Source organism: Aspergillus stella-maris, assembly GCF_047715825.1.
Source record: "Aspergillus stella-maris strain CBS 113639 unplaced genomic scaffold BDV14scaffold_12, whole genome shotgun sequence".
Classification (NCBI taxonomy): Eukaryota; Fungi; Ascomycota; class Eurotiomycetes; order Eurotiales; family Aspergillaceae; genus Aspergillus; species Aspergillus stella-maris.
Genome location: NW_027396806.1, coordinates 195330 through 219619, shown reverse-complemented (window position 1 = coordinate 219619; position 24290 = coordinate 195330). Strand labels below are relative to the sequence as shown.

The 24290-nt window shown below is 51.0% G+C and overlaps 7 protein-coding genes and 1 non-coding gene across 8 annotated transcripts; 6 read left to right on the top strand and 2 right to left on the bottom strand.

Moving 5' to 3' along the window:
- Positions 1-2634: 2634 nt before the first annotated feature.
- On the top strand, positions 2635-4543 carry BDV14DRAFT_169006 (class I SAM-dependent methyltransferase). The gene is made up of 5 exons (XM_073767966.1): positions 2635-2878; positions 2930-3375; positions 3438-3548; positions 3616-3872; positions 3936-4543. Exons 2-5 carry the CDS (start codon positions 3329-3331, stop codon positions 4343-4345), a joined length of 825 nt encoding a protein of 274 aa, XP_073630650.1. The 5' UTR covers positions 2635-2878; positions 2930-3328; the 3' UTR covers positions 4346-4543.
- A 43-nt stretch (positions 4544-4586) lies between these two features.
- BDV14DRAFT_197696 (uncharacterized protein) lies at positions 4587-5715 on the bottom strand (the record flags this gene model as incomplete). Its single annotated transcript, XM_073772750.1, has 3 exons — positions 4587-4956; positions 5076-5526; positions 5601-5715. The coding sequence occupies 3 exons, from the start codon at positions 5713-5715 to the stop codon at positions 4587-4589; spliced, it is 936 nt and encodes a 311-aa protein (XP_073630649.1).
- Positions 5716-7076: 1361 nt separating this feature from the next.
- Positions 7077-15289, top strand: BDV14DRAFT_207209 (type I polyketide synthase; the record flags this gene model as incomplete). Its single annotated transcript, XM_073775092.1, has 7 exons — positions 7077-7250; positions 7305-7449; positions 7522-7790; positions 7877-8467; positions 8623-13929; positions 13982-14302; positions 14381-15289. 7 exons carry the CDS (start codon positions 7077-7079, stop codon positions 15287-15289), a joined length of 7716 nt encoding a protein of 2571 aa, XP_073630648.1.
- A 429-nt stretch (positions 15290-15718) lies between these two features.
- BDV14DRAFT_169003 (alpha/beta hydrolase) lies at positions 15719-16843 on the top strand. Its single transcript, XM_073767965.1, has 2 exons — positions 15719-16256; positions 16321-16843. Exons 1-2 carry the CDS (start codon positions 15792-15794, stop codon positions 16645-16647), a joined length of 792 nt encoding a protein of 263 aa, XP_073630647.1. The 5' UTR covers positions 15719-15791; the 3' UTR covers positions 16648-16843.
- Positions 16722-16808, top strand: BDV14DRAFT_t44. Its single transcript has one exon. It is a non-coding gene; the product is annotated as a tRNA-Tyr (tRNA).
- Positions 16844-17071: 228 nt separating the features above from the next.
- On the top strand, positions 17072-19395 carry BDV14DRAFT_197693 (Zn(II)2Cys6 transcription factor domain-containing protein; the record flags this gene model as incomplete). The annotated part of the gene is made up of 2 exons (XM_073772749.1): positions 17072-18776; positions 18839-19395. 2 exons carry the CDS (start codon positions 17072-17074, stop codon positions 19393-19395), a joined length of 2262 nt encoding a protein of 753 aa, XP_073630646.1.
- Positions 19396-19754: 359 nt separating this feature from the next.
- On the bottom strand, positions 19755-21551 carry BDV14DRAFT_188161 (general substrate transporter; the record flags this gene model as incomplete). Its single annotated transcript, XM_073771028.1, has 4 exons — positions 19755-20000; positions 20073-20578; positions 20633-21311; positions 21360-21551. The coding sequence occupies 4 exons, from the start codon at positions 21549-21551 to the stop codon at positions 19755-19757; spliced, it is 1623 nt and encodes a 540-aa protein (XP_073630645.1).
- Positions 21552-22301: 750 nt separating this feature from the next.
- Positions 22302-24290, top strand: BDV14DRAFT_207207 (cytochrome P450; the record flags this gene model as incomplete). The annotated part of the gene is made up of 5 exons (XM_073775091.1): positions 22302-22487; positions 22541-23117; positions 23179-23669; positions 23738-24045; positions 24118-24290. 5 exons carry the CDS (start codon positions 22302-22304, stop codon positions 24287-24289), a joined length of 1734 nt encoding a protein of 577 aa, XP_073630644.1.

Genomic DNA, 24290 nt, shown 5'->3' with positions numbered 1-24290 from the left:
GACCAAGCCATGAGCAAAAATCATATTCTTGGATTGGAGAGTAGTCCCTCGCTGAAGAATAATGAAATAACTTCCCTCTACAGCCTTGCCTTGGCAGAGCCAGGACGTATGGTAGCTGCCACGGCTGAAGGCAAGGGAAACACATGACAGTGCCCGGGCAACATCCACGTTATTATCTTGGAACAAGGTTCCAAAAATTACAGGCTGAAAGACCGTCGCTCAAACCATCTTACAGAAATGACATGTCATTTCTATACAGCTTGACAGCCTTGTCCTTGGCGCAAGGCTGCTCATAGTAAGTGGATGCGATGAATGCATGCTAACAGACGTGGACCAGCGGGAATGGCCCAACACAGAGAGTGTATAGCTCTCAAAGCCTGTTTTGAAGATTGTGGCTTCTGTGAAAGGTGGATTGAGGAATGTCCAAAGCGGCGATCCTACAACGGTAGGAAGGTATAAAAGGGAGGAAGAATTCCCAAGAAGACCGTGGACAATCGAACTAGCCAGAACTATTCCTAGCGAGCAAATGCGGATACATCATTTCAGGGTATCTGGTCTAAGGTTCTCATACCTTTATTCTGGTCCTTGTAGAAGCTTCACTGATACTATTGTCGCAATAGGTTACTACTCCTCGGCAAGGCTGTCTGATACCAAACCACACCCTACCTAACAGGTCAATCAAGAACAAAGCACCCAGAATGACGTACATAAGCAAATTCTACCTCACCCCAGGCCAAGACCGCATCCATGCGCGCTGCGACGGCACACACCTATACATGACCGACCTTACACCGGGGCATCGGGAGCGCCAAGCACCGCAACCTCATCAACTTCGCGTACTTGTCTGCCGAGCAGGCGATGCAGCACGCGGCGGATCACCAGCAGACTGTTTATCATCAGACTGCGTGGACGGAGTGGGGTAGGATTACGGCGCAGTGGCTTGAGTCTTGATTTGGAGGTTGGAGTTTGGGGATGTGAGTGAGTGAGGGTTGGTTTATTAGATGCTGGGTGCTGGGTGTGAGGGTTGGGTTGATGGTTGGGTATCCTGCGGCTCCTTTAGGGATAGTTTTTCGGTATCTGGTGGACGGGGAATTGGTGATTTTGTATGTAGCAGGATATATGCATTTTGGGAGTATTGCGCCTAAGCCAAGAAATGTACAAGATTTAGTCCTTGGAACATTGGAACCATAGGAAACGTTACGTCAAGAAGCCCTAACACGGGCATTTGGTTACCGGCGAACTTTTGTGTTGATCTTATAGAAGATGTAGTATAGTTAGAAGATTAAAAGATATATTTAACTAATTTTCAACCCTGATTCGATGAATAATTCCAAAGAGAGTCTTTCCCTTGCTAATTGTGTGCAGTGTACAATAGTTATCCTCCGGTTCTCGGTAGTGCAAGGTAGCGATGTCTACAACAAAAGGTCGCGTCTCAGATACCGGATTAAAGATGAATTATTTATTCAGCGCGGCCGATAGCAATGGGTACCCCCGCACAACCCTGATGTTCGAGTGGGGAGAAGCAGAATCCAATGATAACTTTGGCAACGAATTCATTCCGCTTGCAGGTTAAACTGTACGAAGCAGTCCAACGCTGGTAAAGCTCTTATTGCCGCCAGCCTCATCCTCTATCTTGTCAATCATGGATAATCACTGTAGGTAACGTGCGCGTTGTGCGCTAAGCCAATTGGTCCATCGTGCACCGGGCAGCGACTGGAAGGTGCACTGCCCCTCATCCCAAACCTGCAAATTCCGTCACGTCCTCGTCTTTTTATTCTCCGAACCATGATTCGTCATGAATCCCCTATCCGCAATTGGTTTGGCTGGCACAATCCTGCCGTTCGTGGATTTTTCCTCAAAGCTTATCGCTGGCACATACGAGGTTTACAAGTCGGTCGAGGGGACCACCGCAGAAAATGCTGATATTTCTGCCATCGTCAGCGATGTCTATCTTCTCACAGAGGACCTTGATGCCGATCTACAAGGGAACACCAAACATGAGAAAGCGCTCAAGGTCCTCGCAGGGAAGTGCAGAGAATGCCGAGCGTGGTGGTCAGGCTGGACTTCGTTTTTTTCATCCATCCATATATTTCTAGCTATCTCAATCGCGGTCGAACGGCCGGTTGCGTATGGGAAAGTACTTATGGTACCTAGGTGGGTAGCTTGACGGGAATTGTGGTCCACAGGTTCTATGACATGTTTGTGTTTCTGGATATGGGGAAGGGTTACTCCTTGTCATCAGAGATTGCTGGGGTTGATCGCTGAGTCGGCAGGGGCGTAGGACAGGTAAACAGCTTTTATTGAGGGTTCTTGATGAATATCGTACTTCAGTGCATATATATAGAGGGGGTTACTACACTGTTGTTCCTGGCGGCATTCTGCGACAATGGATTTTATGATTGTGTCGACATATCGTATCCTGTAGAAGCCGCTTAACAGTATGACGTAAGTTTGTGCTGTTTGCATATTATGTTGGTTCATTCTCCTGCTAAGTAACGTAACTACTCACCACAAGGGTATGATAGGGCAATTCGCCGTGGAATACCCAAGTCCCGAGGAGTCCGGGAGTGGATCTGACTTAATCCGCTGAACGGCAAAGACGCACATGAACAAAGCTGACACGTCAACTCTGAGCCCGTCTTACTTTGTGTAACTAAGCTTATTGAACCACTCGGCCACCGCGTAATAGGCAATGTTGAATGCGTACGGGACGCCAGAATATGCTAGCTCTCCATCCCTCCTGCTTGCCAATGAGTGTCCAGGAAGCGACCGGAAGTTTGAATTGCCATTTGGACCAGACGGGGGCAGCTCAATACGATAGGATAGTGGCGGCGGGGTTAATGTAACATAGAGATTTAATGAGTCAATTCTGTGCAACGTAAGCGACACCTCACTTGTAATGGGCGTTTTCATCTAACAGCCCAATTAGCAATCCAGCCAGCCAGTCTGGGCTCTCTGATACTCGTTCGCACAAGATCATCCCTACCTAGCGGCTCACGTTGCGGCTACAGAAGTGCCTTGGTCGATGCACTCGGTGCGCACACCGAGGGGCTGTTTGACTAGTTGTCCTAGAGGTGCATTCATGCTTACCCAAGCTTACTGGGATTTGTTGGCTTCTTTCCTCCTGCGGGATATACCATTGGGGAAATGAGTGCACCAAAGGGAATGAACCACGAAGCCAGCGTTTCAGGTGCATAAATGACATCTCTGAGAGTACTTGCTATCAAGGGTTGGAACAAAGCGACCGTTGTATAAAAAAATAAAGCTGACATGTTGATATCGTGGAGCACACCCCGTCGTACCTCCTCATCAACCGTTCCAAGGAGATATGACTGACAAGTACGTCTTTGCTCGCGACTTCCGCGACAATAACCGGTGTGTCCTATGTTACTGATGGTATTCTCATTTTAACAAGCTAATACCCAGTCTTCCAATAGTATCAACCTCCAACACTACCTCTGGGTGGAACTCTTCGGCTACCACATCCACCCCTCAATCCCAACAGACAATGAGAAGCTTCGAATTGCAGATGTCGGTACCGGCACTGGGTGCGTCTCACGTCATTACTTAGCATTCTTCAAGACTCAAGCTCTCTGTTTGAACTAACACATCTAGAATCTGGCTCACCGACCTCGCGCGCCGTCTCCCACCATCCGTCACGCTAGACGGCCTAGATATATCCTTCGCCGCATTACCGCCACATGAATCTCTCCCGCCGAATATGGCACTTCATCATTGGGATCTGCTAGCGGACGAGGAGGTGCCCGCTCATCTTCGAGGCGTCTATGATATAGTGCATGTAAGGAACTTTGTGCTTGTCATTTTGGACGATAAGATTGAGAGTGTTGTTCGCAGACTTGTTCAGTTACTGAGTAAGTTCATCGAATCCAATCCCTGCAGACCTCAGGCAAACTGACAACTACCCACCACCGTAGAGCCAGATGGTTACATCCAATTCGCCGAACCAGACATGACAAGCTGGCGCATCGAAACCATCACCCCCAACACAAAAACAAGCGCCTCGACCGCATTCTGGCATGTGGCCGTTTCCCAGCGCCCGGGCGGGTCCACGCTAACCCCGACCTGGCCGAAAAGGCTTGAAGAAATATGTGCACAGGCGGGACTGTGCGATGTGCAGCGTGATGTTCGTGATGCGCCGGGGTATATGGCTGTTGCGAGCCATGAATGTAATCTTGTTATCTCGGAGATGATTGCGAAGAAGACTAGTAATCAGCTGTGGGCGGAGGAGATTGAGAGGCTTTTGCCGGAGGTTGAGAGAGAGATTCGGGACGGGGTGTTTTGGGCTTGGACTCGGTGGACTGTTGTTGCAAGGTTGGCGGAGTAGGTAGCTTGCTTACCTGCGTATAAGGGCTTGCGGTGGTCTCTCAGATTCTGTTGTAGGTAGGAGACTTGATAGGAGAGCTTTTGGTAAACGGTGGCCGTTTCCAAAGTCCCAGTTATCCATCATCAAGACTTATATTCAACGACGATACAAAACTCACGGCTACTCTATTTACCTAGACATGAACACCCAAATATTCACCATACCAAGCGCAATCGATCCATCACATTAGCCCACGGACTCGTCAAGCTGACTCAACAACAAAGTCCCGCTTCACCGCAATCTTCACAGATGCCCTATTCTCCCTTCCCCCATAACCAGGATACCGATCGTACTCCCCAGGCCTCAACTGCTCTCGAGACCTACCAGTCTCCCAGCTCGGCTGCGTCTGTAAGCGAATCTGGGCATTTCTCGTCCGATCGGTATACACTCCCCGGAACCCCGCCCAAATCCACTTGGTGAGGGGCACATAGGAGACTAAACACGCGGCAATGAGATACGTGCCGGCTTCAACAACACCCCACATGAGCAGTTTTGCGGCAGACCAGGTGTTATCGGCCACGGCGCTGGTCCCTGAGATGTTTGAGAGCGAGACGATGGCGGCTATGAGACCTCTGTGATACGTGAATTCAGGGATTAGCGCTGGTTGTATTAATCCGATACGGCATAAATCGCCAGAATAGGTACGATGTTGGAAGGGGAAAAGGAAAAAAGAAGAAGAACAGGGACTTACATATTCCCCAACAAAAACGTAAACAAGACACCGAGCTTGAAAGCCCTCTTCGCCTGCAACCTCAGCACATGCGGCACCGGAACAACAAGCGTAACAACATCCGTAACAATATTGACAATCCTCACAGCGCGATAAACGCTATTAATATCAAGGCAGTACCCGGCTACAGTCGGGTCCCAGAGCCGTTGGATCGGGCGGCAAATTATACAGCTTATCACGATGCAGGCAATCATATTCGTGATGATTACCGCGGCCGTCGTGTAGCAGATTATCTTTGTCACTCGGTAGACGCTGAACGTTGATATGTAGAGGCTTAGGATTGCCAGGCGCGGCGGGACGACAGAGAGCACGTAGAGGAAGTCCAGCGCGAAGAGGAGGATAGCCCACATCCGCATGTTTTCGGGACTGACGCAGGACTGGTGCAGGCCTACGCCTGCGTATTGCATGTCTGCTGTTTGGGTGTGTAGTTGATTAGATCCACTTGCGATGGGGATGAGGAAGGGGGTGGAAGGCATTGCGACGCACCAAGTATGACACCGATAAGAGCTTGAAGCAAAAGCCAGCCAAGGAGCATGAGGATGTCGTCCTGCCGCCAGGTGACGACCTTTCCGATCCAGCGGGAGATAAAGCGGAGGGCCATTGCAATGGTGCTCAGCACGATAAAAAGAATGCATATGCCCCGTAGTAGTGGCTGTCTGCTCTCGCTGGAGCAGACCTCTGGAAGCTGGTTCTCCATGTCTGGCGTTCGAGCTCTGAGGTATGTTTGTGACGACGAGGAACCCAACTCGACAGTTTGACTTGGAAATGATCCTTATGCATCCAAGGCTGTCGACATTTGTTGACGCTTGGATAATTACATTCAATCGTTGACAACAGATAAGCCTTCGCCCTCGGATCTGGGTGGATGTCAGCTAAGAGGTGCTGACAGAGCAGGCGAATGGGGCAGTTCGAGGATTATCTGCATGCCAAGTAGGAGGAACATGAAGATTTTCTCTCGTTGGTCAGAGTCAGGGGATGTTTTAAAAACAACTGGACTGCTACACGATACCCTAAATAGCTGCACAATAGCCCCGCCATCGAGGATCAAAGCGCCAGATGACATCGCGAACAACGGATTGCCTGCTGGGTATTGTAAGCAGCCTTGCTTGCTAAGCTCGCACAGAGTTATGCAAGTCTGGCGATCCCACTGCGACATAGCCCTGTTACTGAAAAAGAAGAAGAAAGAAAAAAAAAGACATTGCCAGTGTTGCACCAGTCGCTCCCGCTGCTCGCTCAAGCGTCGTCAGATGCTCCTACATTATTGCGAGTTGGACTTCCAGATCATCTCTGGGTCGACAGATATATCGTTAGAAGGACATGGTATTCTCAAGCCGCTCGGACCTCGGTATGGAAGAAGGCAAATGTACGTAGCGATGGCTAGGAAGCGGTGGAGAAAGGGGAGACATGCGCGCCGCACTGCACAAATATTGAATGCTCACCCAAGGGCCCAGGGAGTAAATGGAATTATGCCCTTCTTTCTCCTTTCAGCCCCAAGCATAGACTGTCATAGTGGGTATGCCGCAGTCGAGAATTTGACAAACCGCCCATATGGTGGGACTGGACGGTGTTTCTGCGGGGCGAGGAGTTGACGGCTTGGACGCCCACCTAAGAGCGAGGGTATCAAGGGACCTCGTAGTCCAATGGTGGTAGCTAGGATCATGCACCTAAGATAGCCGCAGGGCGCCGGAGACGCCGGGGCGGTTGCTTGAATGGCTTTTGGCTGGGAGGGGAGCCTCCGGTGCAGCAGTGTAACCCCAAGACGCCGTATTTGCAGATGATTATAGAGTCCGATGTCTGTGTCATCTCAGGGTATCCTAGTTCCTCTGCTGTCCTATCTTGCGTATCCCTGGCACCGAGGAAAGCGCTGTGGCTTCCCAGGACGGGTTTTCATTGAAATGGCAAAGACAGGAGAGATAGACATCTCATCGGAACCTACTTTCGCATGGTAATTGAGGTCTCATTATGGCTGATCCCATTGCAGTTATAGGATTTGCATTCCAGTTCCCCCAGGACGTTACTACCAATGGTGGTTTCTGGGACCTCCTCTGCGAGGGGAGATCAACCACCACCGATGTCCCCCGCAGCCGATTCAATATTGATACATTTTATCATCCCGATGGCAGTCGGGCCAGAACAGTAAGCTTTGAGATTTACGAGTTTAATCCGGTATTGACAAATAGCTTCTTGCAGTTTCCCGTACGTGGCGGCCACTTCATTGATAGGGATCTGGGATCATTTGATGCGCCGTTCTTCTCTATTCCTCCGGCGGAGGTGGCATGCATGGATCCCCAACATTTAGGTATGCTGGAGACGACATATCACGCCTTGGAAGATGGTGAGTTATCCCCATTGCCATCTACGACACACAGAAGAATGGCAACTTAACAGGTATCTGCTACGTCAATAGCGGGAATCCCCATCGCTAAATGTTCCGGCTCCAACACATCTGTGTATACGGGGTGTTTCACCAACGATTTTCTCAGCGTTATGCAGCAGGACTACGAGATAAAGCAGCCCTACATGGCAATGGGGGTTTCACCTGCCATGTTAGCGAACCGCATTAGCTGGTTTTTCAATCTCAAAGGCACCTCGATGAACTTGGACTCTGCTTGCTCTAGCAGCTTGGTTGCGTTGGAATTGGCCTGTCGGGATCTTCAATCTGGCAAGTCTTCCATGGTATGTACCTACCCACCCTCATGTAACGGTGGTCAAGCCAGGCTAGGGATTGGAAGAACTCCGGCTCATACATCTCCTTTCACCAGTCTCTCATCGGCGGCGCAAACCTCATATTCCATCCAAACTTCATGAAGATGATGTCTTCATTTAACTTTCTCTCACCAGATAGCCAATGCTGGAGCTTTGACGAGCGCGCAAACGGCTATGCGCGGGGCGAGGGACTAGTGATGCTTGTTCTCAAGCGCCTTTCAACCGCCCTGCAAGACGGTAATACCATCAGAGCCATTATCCGAAGCGCAGAGTCCAACCAGGATGGCAGAACCCCAGGAATCACACAGCCGAGCATCGAGTCGCAGGTCCGCTTAATCCGGCACACCTATAGCGTTGCAAATCTCGATATGGAGCCAACCCGGTTCTTCGAGGCCCATGGCACAGGTACGGCAATTGGGGATGTTGTAGAGGCTTCCTCAATTGGAGCGGCGTTTCGTGGACATCGGACCGCGCAAGACCCGCTGTATATTGGTGCGGTGAAGGCTAGTATTGGTCATCTTGAAGGCGCGAGTGGGCTGGCGGGGGTTGTGAAAACCATCCTTGTTCTGGAAAACGGCGTTATTCCCCCTATTGCTGGATTGGAGCAGGTCAATAACCGCATCAACGCTGATAAGCTCAATTTGCGAGTTAGTGCCGACTTCATCTTATCCGCCTAGTGTACCCTACCCTAATGGTGTTCACAGTTTCCGAAAGACCCCATCCCCTGGCCCACGGCAGGGCTACGGCGAGCCTGTGTAAGGTTTAACCTCCCGGTTAGTATATTGGCACTCATACATGACAGGTAAACTCTTTTGGATTCGGCGGGACAAATGCAACTGTTGTCATGGACGACGCATTCCATTACCTCCAGCTAAACGGCCTGCATGGCTACCACCGCACTCGGCAACTTCCACCATCCTCCCACGCGTTGCTTGGAGCTTCTCCCACTCTCATCAGGGGGTATATATGCAACGATACAAGACTCACAGAACCAACACCAACCCTGCTCGTATGGTCAGCAAGGGATAAGCAAGCGGCGCAGACCCTAACAACCGAGTATCGTGGGTTCATTCAGGGCCGAGCGTGCGATACCAAGTCCATCGCATATACCTTAGCCGAACGCAGAAGCCATTTTGAATGGAGGGTCTTTGCGGTTGCCTATGATAGTAAAGCTTCAGTCATTGATGATAGCGTGCCACCGCCGAACCCAAAGAAAGTCCAAGACAACCCGCAGCTGACATATATATTCACTGGCCAAGGCGCACAATATTTGGGAATGGGTCGGGAATTATTCCATTACACAGCATTCCGAGAAAGCGTCGTCCTCTTCGACAAATGCCTACAGCAGTTCGACTGCTCGTGGTCGGTCCAGCACATTTTACGGGACGATACCAACGACATAAGCATTGAAGACCCCCAATATGCCCAGCCCCTAACGACATGTCTTCAAATCGCGCTGGTGGATCTCCTGGCCAGCCTTGGAATTGTCCCGGCTGCAGTAATAGGTCACTCCTCTGGCGAGATTGCGGCGGCGTATGCTATAGGAGGTCTGTCTCGATTCTCAGCCGCCGTGGTCGCATATTTTAGAGGGCACTTTACCTCACGGCTTGCGAGGGAGATGAGCGGCTTTGGTATGATGACGGCTGGCATCTCGCGAAGTGCCGCTCTTCCTTACCTCATTCGACTGCGCCAACTCCGGGATGACATCGCGGTGTCTGTTGGTTGTGTGAATAGTCCCCAAAATATAACACTGACGGGGAAGGAGGAGCAGCTTGATATTCTCGAGGGCTGGTTTGAAAGCGACTCGATTGTTACTCGTAAGCTACGCGTCCCCGTTGCATACCATTCAAGCGCTATGAGAGCCATTGTTCAGGACTACCAACTGGCTATGGATAAAAAGGTGAATTCAGGTCCGGTTAGGGCGAATAGTTCCATTACCATGATATCATCAGTGACAAGCGACGTTGTCCAGGCTAGCGCTCTCACTTGTCCTGAGTACTGGACAAATAACCTAGTCTCGACGGTGGAGTTTGAGGGTTCCCTAGTCAGGCTCATGGAGCTCTGCCAAAGGACCACGCGCCAGACACCTCCAGGGAATAGAGAGTGTCAAAGCAACAACCTCTCTATCTCCCATTTCCTCGAACTCGGCCCGCACAGTACACTCCAACGCCCCGTTCATGAAACCCTAAGGCGCTTCCCCGATACCCGGCAGCCATCTTACGTTCCACTTTTGAAACGCGGGCAGAACTCCCATGTATTCCTGATGGAGGCAACCGGTAAACTGTGGCGCTCAGGATTCCCAGTGGATATTCTCGCGGTGAACAGCACTCCCCGAAAACCACCTCTGGAAGTCTATCCCAACATGCCCGCGTACCCATTTACGCACGCCCAGCCGCACTGGAAGGAAGGGCGTCTCAGTGAGAATTTTCGCCTGAAGAGCACACCACGCCGCGACTTGATAGGGACCCGAAGCTTGGACTGGAACCCGCAGTTAGCGCAGTGGCGGAACACATTGCGCACCAGCGAGGTACTCTGGCTACGAGACCATACCATCGACGGAGTAATCTTGGTCCCTGCAGCTGCGATGGTTGTAATGGCCATCGAGGGGTTGATGGATGTGTTGGGGGACGAGGCCTCATTAACGGGTATCGAACTTCGCGATGTCGAATTTCTGCATCCGATTAGGTTTGCGCAGAACCGCGATGAGGTCGAGACACAGTTGACCTTGGCGGCAGTATCTCGACCCGAGGTGTTCATTTGCTTTCACTTCATGTTGTTTGTATTTGAAGGTGGTTCCTATACTGAATGTTGCCGTGGGAACATTCGAGGGTGTTTCGACGGTGATATTCGGCCCTCGCACATGCCTGATGGACCTTCTTTGAGTGCTTGGGCTTCGTCTGTCAGAGGTGCTTGCGTAAGGTCTGTTGACGTTTACAGCAATCCACCATCTGGTGGGATTCAGTACGGGCCTTATTTCCAAAACCTCCACTCCGTTCGTGTGGGACCAAAAGGCCAAGGAGCAGGTGAGGTCGATATCGATGGCTGGAAAGAGTACACCCATGGTCAAGATGAAGGGCCAAACTATATTATTCACCCCTGTACACTAGACGCATTGGCACAACTTGTCCTGCCAGCTCTAAGTGGCGAAGAAGACATGGGCACCCTACCTGCAATGGTGCCTGCTAAGGCATCCCGTATCTGGATTGATACCAGTGCAGCACGACCACAGCAAAGCGGCTGGCTCGCGGCCGTCGCAAGTGGAAAGTGCGTTAATCGAGGTACAGCCTCTACCATCATTGCCCTGACACAAGAGACTGCAGTTCCAATACTCGGTATAGAGGGTCTTCAATCCAGGTTCATCGACAGTATGCCTGCCACATCATCCAGCACTAGCAGCAACGCTGGGCACCTATGCACCAGGCTACTTTGGAAGCCGGACATTACGACGATGGATAACAAGCAGGTGCGCGAGGAGATCACACGTGGACGACCCAACGAGCCCGTTACAGCGATATCCCGATACCGGAATCTGCAAAGTGCCATCTTGTACTTCATCCACACGACATTGGAGTACCTTGACATGCACTCGCCGGTACATATTCCAGATCACCTCCAGGAATTCTTTATCCCGTGGATGAAGGATCAACAGAAGGCTCTACAACAGGACGCGTCCACCGCAGCAGTCCAAGAACTACTAGCTAACAAAGCCACCGCTGAGGACTTCATCGCAGAAACCGAAGGCTCCGGCGTTGAGGGACACTTCTTCATGCAGATAGGCCGCAATCTACTCCCAATCCTCAGAGGTGAAATCGACCCGCTGGATCTGATGTTCCGTGACGGCCTCGCGGACAGATACTACGAGGAAATGCTATCAAGCCCCTTTTACGCGCACCCGGTCATGGTATATCTTCAGCACATGTGCTTCAAGAACCCCTGGCTGAATGTTCTTGAAGTTGGCGCAGGAACAGGGGGACAAACGCTGCGGCTTCTGGAAGCTCTATTTGCGCATGGGATACCGGGATGTAAGAGATACGACTATACCGATATCTCACCTGCGTTTTTTGGTCGAGCTCGCGATAGGTTTCGCAAGTACAAGGGTGTTATGCACTTCCGTACCCTTGATATCTCGCGAGCCCCTGTTCTGCAGTCGTTTCGTCCAGCAGAGTACGATCTAGTCATAGCATCGCATGTCCTACACGCGACTCCAAACATAGATCAAGCCCTGCGCAACATTCACACGTTGCTGAAGCCCGGGGGCAAGTTATTACTGTTTGAAATAACGAGACCAAGTGCGCTTCATATTGGGTTTGCCTTTGGACTGCTTAAGGGGTGGTGGGAGCCGTTGAAGCATGAGGCTCGGTCTACGCTCAGTCCCTGTCTAGAAACATCTGTGTGGGATCAGGCTCTTGGGCGAGGTGGCTTCTCGGGGACTGATGTGGAGGTCCCGGGCCAAGAGCACTTGGACTGCCAATATAGTAGCATTTTCCTTTCTACTGCTCTTGGTGATGGTGCTTCCTCTTCGTCGGATGTAGCCCACTGTCGGCTCCTGCTGGTTACTGACCCGGGCAATCATCATCAAGCTCAGGTTGCGGAAGCAATAAGGGAACTGGCAACCGTTCCCACTTCACAAGTTAGCCTAGAGGAACCAGCACTTCTGGATGTTAACCCCTCGACATGCGTTGTTTTCTTGCTCGAGGTCCACGCTGTTATTCTAGATGGTATATCGGCAGATATCTATGAATATCTTCAGTCAGTCCTTACAAAAGCGAAAGATACCCTCTGGGTCGGCCAGTCAATTTCTCCAGAGGACCACCCCCAGCAACACTTAGCAGAGGGTCTAGGTCGGACTCTCGCCTCCGAGGACTCGACTCGCAAGTTTGTGACTCTGATTCTGGATCACCGAGAAACGCAAGAGGAGGCCGCACGTCTGATTACAAAGACAGTCAAGCATATCCGGTCGTCTGCACTCGAAACTCTAGAAGCCAATCTCGTTAGTAAAGGGGGTATACTGCAAATCCCTCGCATCTCCGCCAATACCAAGATCAACGACAGGACCTCACGTCTCGCCAAGCATACATGCCAGACTTCGCGGCAGATCTCGACAGACACTGTATTCCGGATCGATAGGGAGCATCTCAGTCGTTCCGGCTCGCTACGGTACATTGAAGATGCACAGCTTGACGAATTTTCAACGGAATTACAGCCAGACGAAGTAATCGTCCACGTGAAAGCCTTTGGTCTATGCCTCCGCGATTACCTTGTATATTCCGGCCAGACAGACCAGCTAGATCTAGGCACGGAATTTTCGGGTATTATCACGATGACAGGCAGCGCCTCGGGCCACGCAGTCGGGGACCCAGTCTGTGTCATTGGAATGAACCTGGCACGTTCCCGTGTGCGCGTGCGCGGGGCCAATGCTGTTCGGATTCCAGCAAGTATGAGTTTCGCTGAGGCGGCCTCGGTCCCTACGGCTCTTTGGACGGCGCATTACGCTTTGTTTAACCTGGCTAGGCTTCAGCCGGGTGAAACGGTGTTGGTTCTCGAGGCATGCACGAGCGAGGGACAGTTGCTTGTTCAGGTATCTCTGAAATGCGGCGCCAGGGTTCTTGCGGCTGTAGACGGGTATAATAGGAAAGACTTTATATGTGGAGCGCTTGGTCTTTGTGACGAGGACGTGGTAGTACTCACGAGGCACGACACCCTCGTGGCTAATATACACCAATTAACGAAGGTGAAGAAGATCGACGTCCTGGTCGGTCCTCTCTCGCACCTGGATGGTATCGATTTGTCAGGCTCTCTTGCGCCATGCGGCCGTGTCATTGATATGGATATCGGCAGGAATTGGCGCGGAGGCAGTTCAACGAGGTCTCTGCTTGACAACGTGTCCTACGCTAGACTGAACATCTCCGATGTGTTCGAGGCCAACCCGACGCTCGCTGGTCAGACTTTTCAAGACGCCATGCATCTTTACTCAAAGCAGGACCTACATCCGCCCCAGCCACTAAAGACTTTTCCAGCTGATAAAGTCGACGCTGCATTTCGTGATTTCCAAGACACAGATATACTCAAAAAGCGTATTGTGGAACTTGCAGACGGAATGACCATCCCGGTAAGTTGCTAAATGCCATCATCTAAGATACTTTGTTTACTCTGTGTTATAGGTAGAGTGTTTGACGAAGCCCAGTCGTATTTTGTCTGGTGATGCTTCGTATGTTATAGCCGGTGGGCTTGGTGGACTGGGCCGGTTATTTGCGCGATGGATGGCTAGCAGGGGTGCTCGCCATCTTATCCTTCTTTCGCGGTCTGGCGCTTCCACCTCGGCAGCAAGGGAGCTGGTGAAGGAGCTTGAGTTACAAGGCGTAAAGGTCGCTACACCCCATGTCGATATCGGCGACCTACCCCGCCTAGTCGATGTCATGAGCGATCTGGCCATCTCAATGCCACCTATACGGGGGTGTATCCAGGCAACGATGGTCTTACGGGTAAGTCACCTCAGTTTCCCCCAAAACCAGAGCCTGGATAAAAAAATAAAGCCCTAACCAAGACCCCCTCGTTCACAGGATAACCTCTTTGAGAACATGACGCACAAAGACTGGACAGTCAGCACACGCTCCAAAGTAACCGGCTCTTGGAACCTGCACATCACCCTCCCCACCAGCACAACCCTCGACTTCTTCATCCTCATCTCCTCAACAAACGGCGTCTTCGGCAATCGTGGCCAGGCCAACTACGCAGCCGGAAATACCTTCCAGGATGCACTAGCGCGTTATAGAATAGAACGGGGTCAAAGGGCCGTATCGATTGATCTAGGCCTGATGGTGTCAGCTGGCGCCGTCGCAACGAATAAGACATTGCTTGCTTCCTTGAGGCGCCTCGGGCACTTAATGGAGCTTCAAACAGGGGATCTCCTCGCGTTGCTCGAGCATATCTGTAATGCGGATCCGGACCTTGCTTCCCCTGGACTAGACGACGCGCAAGTCATCGTTGGCTTAGAACTGCCTTCTACAGTTAGTTCCAGGGGCCTAGATCTCCATCATTCCATCAAGCGCCCTCTCTTCAATCACCTTTTTCAAATGACCGCTTCGCCCCGCTCCAGCTCAACAGGTATAGCTACGGATCCAGATTCAGATCCAGCAGGAACCAACAACGCTTTGCGCACCAAGGCAATTTCCATAAGCAAGGCAGCCGCCCTCAACGCAGCCCACACAGACGAAGAAGCAACAAACCTCGTGCTGAACTGGGCGCGCGCCAAAATCAGCCATTCACTCGGCATGCCAGTGGCGGACATCGACCCCGACAAGCCGATCCACAAAATTGGCATCGACTCCCTGGTGGGCGTGGATCTGAGGAATTGGTTTGCGAGCGAGCTTGGGGCACCTGTTACGGTGTTTGATCTTATGGGGAGTGAGAGCTTGAGGGACATTGTTGGGGGGGTTGTGGCGGGGACGAGGTTTCGGTCGGATTGTTAGGTACCTACCTCTATATCTAGAATACTTCCCTCTCTAGGTAGTTCCACATCGACATGTCTACAGAGTGCATGATTCACGATTTGGTCTGAGTATCTAGTTCTTTTCGTTTCGTTCTTGTCATTCATTTTTGCATATTGAGGTGTCTGCTGGAGGGATACGTGCGTGTCCTTGTGCAATCGTAGAATCGCACATCGATAGGGACATTCGGGCCTATTGCATAGTAAACCCAGCTACATCAAACATAATTTTCGTAAGGCCGCCCATCCCAAGTCATTAATGGTAAGGCACTTGGGAGGCGAAAAACGTGGGTCCCGCCGCAGCGGCTCCGAAGCAGCGGAACCGCCGCATGGTTGCCCGCGGAGCCGCCAGCTAAAGATCTATAAAAACCCTCGTTTTTGTCTTCGATTGACTTTGAATGTACATAATTCCGTTCACATTCTCATTGGTCAATATCCAAACCCCGGTTTTCCACTCTAGTCTCATCTTTCCTCTCAAGTCCAAAATGTCTTCCTCAAAACCTACGGTCATCATCACGCCTGGCTCATGGCATGTTCCGGCACACTATACCAAGCTCATCGATGCACTTGGCGACAAGGGGTTCAAGGCCCTTGCTGTTTCTCTCCCCACAGGGACAACTCGTCCACCCCTCCAAAGCTGGGAGAAAGACGCTGAGGCCGTTCGCGCTGCGATCCTAGCTGAACTCGATAGCGGTCGCGACGTTATTACACTCGCGCACTCCTTCGGCGGCGTCGCAATGGGCGAAGCAGTTAAGGGTCTTGGAAAGGAGCAGCGCGCCAAGGAGGGGCATAACACTGTTGTCCGTCGCCTAATTTACATGTGCGCAATGGCAATACCAGAAGGTCAAACGCACTTAGGCCAGATTGCGCCCGTTGGAGCTGAAGAGGAGCGCATTACCAAGGAGAGGGAGGAATTGGCGGCAAAGTATGGCCCGCCGCCTATGACGGAAGTATGACATGCCCTAACTTTATTGACTGATTGTGGGGGAGATGCTGATCAATGACCTTGAATAGGACGGCGCAATCCTGCTTCACAAGGAAGCCATCCGGGGCGTGTTCTATAATCGTTGTTCGGAAGAAGATATCGATGAGGCTGTGAGTCTGCTGGGCTCATTCCCGCCTGGCCCATTGATGGTCCCAACGACGTACTCCGCTTTTGCTGAGATTCCGAGCACATATATCGTGTGCGAAAATGATCGCGCCTTACCAGTGCAAGTGCAAGAGCGCATGATCGAGCAAGCAAAGGGCGCATTTACAGTGGAAAGATGTCAAGAGGGACACAGTCCGTTTTTGAGTAACCCGCGTTTCATCGTGGAGTGCGTTGAGCGTGCTGCTGCATAACTTTAACCGTGGTTGAGGGCTGACTGTGTGGTGCTGAATATGTTAGCTAGAATTTTTAAGTGGAGCGCACTCAACCCCCGATAGCATAGTTGGTTTAATGCGCTCGACTGTAATGTACACATCTCATCGAGAGATCCGCGGCTCGACTCCGCGTCGGGGGAAGTTGCATCTCCATTTTTTTTTTTTTCTACTCCGTGTACGATATGATAGTTTCAAAGTTTTACTTATGCGGTTTTCTGATACTTGCAAGATGTTTAATTTTAACTTTACTAGAAAACAGGAACAAAGCAAGGAGGAAAGTACGGTCGGGGAACAGCGGATTGAGTCATCCGCTCAGTCAGCAACCACCATCAGCCGCACGTTCGGAAATATATACATCATCATCTGTACCTCACTCACCAAGCTTAAACTATACCATGACGCAATGACCTCAACCCAACGCCGCCAGAATAGTAGTTGTGATCCGTGTCGAAAAGTCAAGCGGCGATGCTTCTTCGCGCCATCGACAGATGGAATTGCGACTACCTGCGTTAATTGTCAGCGCCGGGGGAAGACCTGCACTTTCGACTTTGCTATCTCTAAGTCCACTGCCAAGTCTACGAAACGACGAGGAATTAGTTCTTCTGAGCCTTCAATATGGAATAATGCTCCCGAGACCCATCGGCAGACTGAAAGTGTCGTCGACGGTATACCCGATGCAACTGAATGGGACGCCTGGCTCGACCTTGATGTCAATCAGGGTAACGCTGTAGATCTCACTGAGCCAAATTTGTCAGGCCAAACAGATCCAAATAGCCTCTGGGATCCGTCGATATTCTCACCGGAGCCATCAACCGAAGCGTCATACCGTTATATTGGGGCTGAGACGGATCTGATTCCATTGCCACCGAGAGCGCCAACACCCCCCCACCGGATCACTTCCCTTCTCAGCGGGAACCCAACAAGAAGCCCTCTTTATCTTCTAAACGCAAGACTAGATGCGACTATTATTGATGCTCGACTCGCTCAGATTCACAATACGATCATTACTGGCTCCGCATCGAGATTCGCGGAGTTTGAGTGTAACCTCTATGCTACGGTTTCTAGGTATCGACTCGATGATGCGGGGGCTGAAGCTGAGGAGTCACAAGGAGGGCTTCTCCCTGCAGCTGGATCATCGTCAGGGCTCATAGAGTATAGAACCTCTTCAGAACGAGGAAAAACACCTGAAGCTCAACCTCATATCCCAACGCTCGGTAGCTCCAGCCCTCAAATGACTGCCCTTGGAATCGTCCGATTCCTAGACCAATTCAGCGGACTGTATGGAAACAGGCTCTCTGCGTCTGCTAGTCGACAATCGAATGACACGTTGAAGGCGGTGCTAAGGGTCTTCTCTATGCAATGGCTCTCAACCTCTCAGAATCAAGCACCAGATGCATTGGCCGACGCATACACCGACGCGTGGTTCCAAGCCCGCTCGCTACTTCAAAGTACCCAAGCACAATATATCCGCTCCTTCCGCCTGATCTACGCCCTGATCCTATTTGATGGCGTCGCTATACCGAGTAAGACCCGAGGATCAGTTCCAGAGCACGAGTTCCTTTGCTGGGGACTAGAGACACTCCTGTACCTGCAACGACTGGTGAAAAAGCACTGTGACATTCTTGGACCGTCGTCGATGTACAAGTCTATCTTTGAGGCGAGCCTTAGCGTCGTTTCTTGGGCTGGATATATCCGCGACATTGGAGCTGCTCTTACGGGTGATCATCGGTGTTTGCTCCCCTGTCCGGATATCGGGACCAAAAGGCTGGAAGCTAGTACGCCGGGTGATACGATGGTTCAGCTGGCGAGACAAGTTGACGTTCCGGTTACGGCACCGCTGGATTTTGCGGATTTAGTTCCGAGCCTCGACGGTTGTGTTCCGACCGTCTGCCGCGGAATGGTTGCGCAGGCTTTTGTCGTCTGGAGGGAGATTATCAGAGTAAAGGAGCTACTCTCAACCCCCGCCTCAGTTACAAGTGAGACATTATCACATGCTATATCCGATGCCGTAATCTATATCGGACGATTCAACGACACATTCGACCCCTTCATCACACAATGTATACAGTCTCTCCATCGCCTTTCCATCCGCTCAAAGATATCCTCCAGTAAGCACTCCCAACTCCAACTCCCGAACTCAGTCAAATTATCAGTTGCTGACATCTCAAAGTCTCAATATTTCTCCCCTGGAACCTCAGCATCCTGATCCTATCTGAGTCGCTGAAACCCCTCCTCACGAACACAAACACCACTACCAACAACTCAATCATTACAACAGAAATATCATCTCACCTTCAATCCTACCGCCGGTCAGCAACGTTGATGATAAATAAAATAGCCACCCAAATCCTCTCAGGTCGACCAGACGAAACATCAACATTCAACACATCCAATGGTCTCGCGCCAGATGTATCAATTCTAGCATACCATATCACGCCTGGTTTAACGGCGTTGACATTTGGGAAGGCCATTGAGGGCGTTCTTGATCTGAAAAGCTTCTCGACCTCATCAGGATTAACCAGTCAGACTGGGATGGAGAGTGAGTCCTGGAAAAAGGATATTGATGCTCTGTTGGCGGCGCTTAGTTCTTTAGAAACGACGGTTGGTGGGAAGGAGGTGAGCAGGGGTGTTTTTGATGGGTTGCTTGGGAAGTATGGGGATTTGATCTGTGAGTGTTGGGATGGAAGTGGAGATGGAGATGGGCTTGATGGGGTGGATAGGTTGTAGGTAACTTACCTGCTTTCCCTACCGACCTCCTTCCCTCTAACTTGTTTTGTATAATAGAACCTAGACCTACGAAGAATAAATACCATCTATACTACCACCATGTTCCCAAGAATCCGAATGTTACCTGAGTAGGTCGGAGCTTTCCACCTCGAACCAATCAAGCTGAAGCCTACCATTGATGCATCCAATCCCTACATCCCACTTCTCCCAAGCAGAACAGAAAGTCACGAGTGCCAAAATCGCTTAAAAAAACCGGCCTCAAAGAACGTCAACCGTATTTTAAGGGTCATCAAGCTACATCATATCTCGGTCATTGAATGTGGCGTACATCTCCTAACCCAGCAGACCCAGTCTACGCACTAAGAAACCCTCTCCAAATGCCCCGCTGTTGCTTTCAACTCCATCTGCTCTCTACCAAGCGCCTCAACCCGTGCCCGCTCGCCAATAATAGTTTTATACCCTCTAAACTTCCTAGCCGGAACCCTTGCCGCGAAGATCTCGTCGAGCTCTTCTAATGATCGACCTTTCATCTCGGGAATGCAGAAGTAGAAGAATATTACGCAGAGGGCGTTTGAGGCTGCCCAGATGTAGCCGTATTGCGCGCCCTAGGTCAGATCACCTGAGTCAGTGAGGGGCAAATAAAGCGAGGAGAGGAGACATGGAAGGTCGGCACATACCCAGTTCAGGTTCTCAGGATTAATAAAATAAGGTGTACAGAAATTCGTCAGCCAAGCGAGTAGATAGCCCAAACTCGTTGCTGTCCCGACTGCCCAAGCCCTAAGTCGCGAACTCACGAGCTCTGTAGCAACGGGATAACTAGCTGCCCCGACACAACCGTTGTAACTAAACATGAATAAGGCAGTGAGAGCAACGAGGGCTTGACCCGTCGCAAGCGAGTCAGGGTTAACAGACGCGGCGATTGCACTTCCCAACTGGCACAATCCACAGGCTGCGGCGCCGAGGATCAATATCGCGCGCCGGCCGAGCAGGTTCCGAATCGCATACATCCCTACATTCACGCCGAGGAACCCAAAGCAGGTGTTCATGATGCTGAATTCGAATGCTTTGGTTATGCCCGTGACAGTGAAGAAGTAGGTTTGGTACCCTATTAGGAACCATACGCCCGAAGCAGTTTGGCAGGCGATTATCCCGTAGCAGAGAAGGGTGCGGCGGAGGTCGACGCCTGCATTTTGTTAGTATGGATAGGTGATATATTTGGACAGAGGGTAAGGTGGACCCTTGAACATGTCCATCGCTGAGACACTTCTTTGTTCCCGCTTCTCTTCTTCCACCCCTTTGACCATTTCCGCCCACTCTTTCTCCAAGAGGGTCGGAGCAGCTTGGTTGTTGCCTTTATCTTCCGGAGAAGACGATGATGGGATCGGAGCTCGTAATGCTGCATAGCTCTTCCCTCGCAACTTCTCAAGCGCCTTTCTTGCCTTCTCTACCTCTCCCCGATGGAGCAACCACCTCGGACTCTCCGGGACAAAGAACAAGGCGAAGAATAAGAACGTCGGAACAATGTACAAGCAAGCGAGTGGAATTCGATATGAGAGCTCATTAAGATCTTCCTTTGTTCTGTTGTCAACTGCCGCACCCATAATGCTCCCGACGTTCACCCAGTAGGCAAAGAGTGCAACAATGACACCGCGCATATGTGCCGGGGATGCTTCGGCGGTATAGATATTGGAGAATGTAACGAGGAATCCGTTCGCGAAACCGAGAAGGAGTCGACCGAGATAGAGAATACCAGCTGAAGGAGCACCTATCTGAATCCCGCATGCGATAGCATTAACTATACATGCGAGCCATAGTGCTTGTCGGCGGCCAAGGTAGGAAGCGAAAAAGCCTGCGACGAGGGACGAAACAAAGGAGCCCAAAGTCAAGAGCGATGTTATGAGTTGTTGAACAGTGCTCTGTGCATGTTAGGACCGGATCGCTGCACGTTTAAACGAGAAGCTCACATCAATAGCATAATTTCCTTCAGCACTTGGGTCCTCATACCCAAATATTTTCAAGAAACCAGGCATAGCCTGCAACGACCCGACAGCCGCCAGGTCAAATCCATACTGCAGGTTGGCCATTGAGACCAAGCAGCACAGGAATAGGCATTTTCGGTTCTGCCAGAGGGTCGTTGTTTCAAGGCTCCTGTCCATGTTTGTCTACTAGTAGTCTGATTGAATGAACACAAGAGGGAGGTGGAGTACCTCTGTACTTCTATCAACTGTATCCCCACATTCTTCACCCCGGCTATAGCTTGAGCGACAATGTTGACTGCCGAAGAAGGGCGAGGATAACGAACCCCACCTGCGACATGCTGTTAACCAGCCTGGTTTGAAAGGCTCATGACTCGAGCTATTGTCTGTGGAGTACAGCTCTGGGGTAGATCGGCTGGAGTCCCCCCACATCCCCGCAGATCAGCCTACAGAATTCTGGGGCTGTCGAGAAGGAGCTATGGAAGTGAAAGCGAACCAAGATAGAGGAATTTTCAGCATCCGGACGGAATCTTCATGAAAATACAAGATTCAGTCTCACCGCCCCTAGAATCTCCATTCAGTCGCTGCTTCCCTGCATACTGGATTTTCCTTGACCAGTCTTGTAGTCAATGACGAAACTGCGAACGGGCGAGGGTCAGGATAACAACCCTTCGAATCTACAAAGAATCCCCGCTAGTCTCTTCGTCATTTCAAGTTTGTACAATGCGGGGCTGAATCAAGCCCAGACGGACTGAATGAATCATGTATGTCTGTCGGTCGAAAAGGTCGATCCCCCACTTGATGCAATGATGCCAGCCCTTTAACCACCCTTACCCGAGGACCGTCATGTGGGGAACCATATATACCAGTCAATCACGAAAATCAAAGGTCTGGCTTTTGACCTGATTAGCAGTCAAGCGAGTGAGCATCATGATAGCCGAACATTTTGAGCAATTGGCTGCGCTTGCCCAGAGCCAACGCATTCTCGGCCACTTACACGATGGATGGACAAACTTTGGTATCTCGACATCCATGGCTGTTGTCATGATACTGGGATCATTGAGCCTCGCACTCACAGTTGATTATGCATACATAATATATCTTCACTTCAAACTGGTAAGTTCCCAGATATCTCCAGTCCAAACCTACCAATTAACAAAAACGTCCAGCCACCTGGCCCCTTTCCCCTTCCGTTGATAGGAAACACTCACCTTCTCCCTGACGAGAAGCCCTGGATCTACTTCGAACATCTAGCGACGCAATACAACTCACCTATAATAACCTTCTGGACAGGCCGCCGCCCAACAATCTGGCTAAGCGACGCGTGGACAGCCTCGGACCTTCTCGAAAAGCGCGCAGCAATCTACTCTTCCCGGCCTAGGATGGTCGTCTTCGCTGAACTCGGAGCAGGCCAGTCGAATCTCGTAAATATGTACTACGGTGATCGATGGCGATTACACCGGAAGATCACGCATATGGGCGTTGGACTGCAGCAGGTTCGAAAATATAGATCTTTTCAGAATGACGAGAGTAAAGTCGTTGCGCTAGATCTATTAAGGGAGCCGAAGGAGTACGTCAAGCACTTCGAGCGGTACGCGACGAGTGTGGTTTCCATTATTGGGTTTGGGAGGAGAGTAAGGGATTATGCGGATCCGATTATCACGGAGGTTCTTGCTGTTATGCAGCGAGCTGCTGAGTTGAATGTTCCGGGGAACACCTTTCCGATGCTTATGGAATCTTTTCCGTGTAAGCTTGCGATACCGCTCTAACAAACAGCCGACGGACCTCTAACTGACCATTGCTGCAGTCCTAGCTAAATTTCCTAACTCGATAGCCCCCTGGAAGCACGGTCTAGGAGGAGGCCAAGGACGCGGTCGACCATTCTTCTACGCGCTTGCTGAAGAGGCTGCTGCCGCCTCTAGCCCTACCTCTACCACCGCCGTCGCAAAAGAAGCACCACCCCAAAACTACTCTCAAACCCTCTTCACCCTCGCCCCCCAGCACAAGCTCTCAAAAATGGAAATCTCCAGCTTAGCAGGGAACCTCTTCGGCGCAGGAAGCGACACATCCAGTTCAACGCTCGTAACATTTGCGCTCGCGTGCTGTGCTTTTCCTGAGACCTTAAAGCCCGCATGGGAAGAACTTGATCGGGTCGTTGGGTCTGCTCGGAGTCCGGACTTTGAGGACGAAGCTAATCTGCCGTATGTCAAGGCTTTTGTGAAGGAGGTGTTTCGGTGGCGGAGTGTGGCTGTTATTGGCGGGCAGCCTCATGCGCCGATTAGGGATGACGTTTATAAGGTACCTCTAACCTACCTTCTTCCCTTCTGTTTCCCCTCCTTTATCCTTGTGCTTATAGTCGTGTGCAGGGCTACTTCATTCCCGCGGGAACATGGATCCAAGGCAACACCTGGGCAATTCACCACAACTCCCACGACTTCCCCAATCCCGACAAATTCAATCCAAACCGCTTTCTCCCCTCTCACCCCGACTCCCGCCCATTCCCAAATGAAAGAGGGTACATGACATTCGGCTGGGGTCGACGGGTTTGTTCTGGTCAGGGCCTAGCGGAGCAAGGGACGTTCATTACGATTGCAAGGTTATTGTGGGGGTTTAGGATTGAGAAAGTTGTTGATGATAGTGGCAGGGTAAAGGAGGTGGATATTTTTGATTATACGTATGGTTTCCCACCTCCTTCTATCTCTTTCTGGTTTGGGTAGGGTTGGTGCTGATGATAGAATACTGGCAGGAATGGTCTGAACATGCGCCCGAACCCATTCAAATGCCGTATCACGCCTAGGAGCGAAGATATCAAGATGACAATTGAGAGAGAGGGAATGCAAGCGCTATCTGACCTAGCAAAGTACGACGGGGAAACGAAGTATAGGATGAGTACGTACTACCAGCAAGAGAAACTATAAG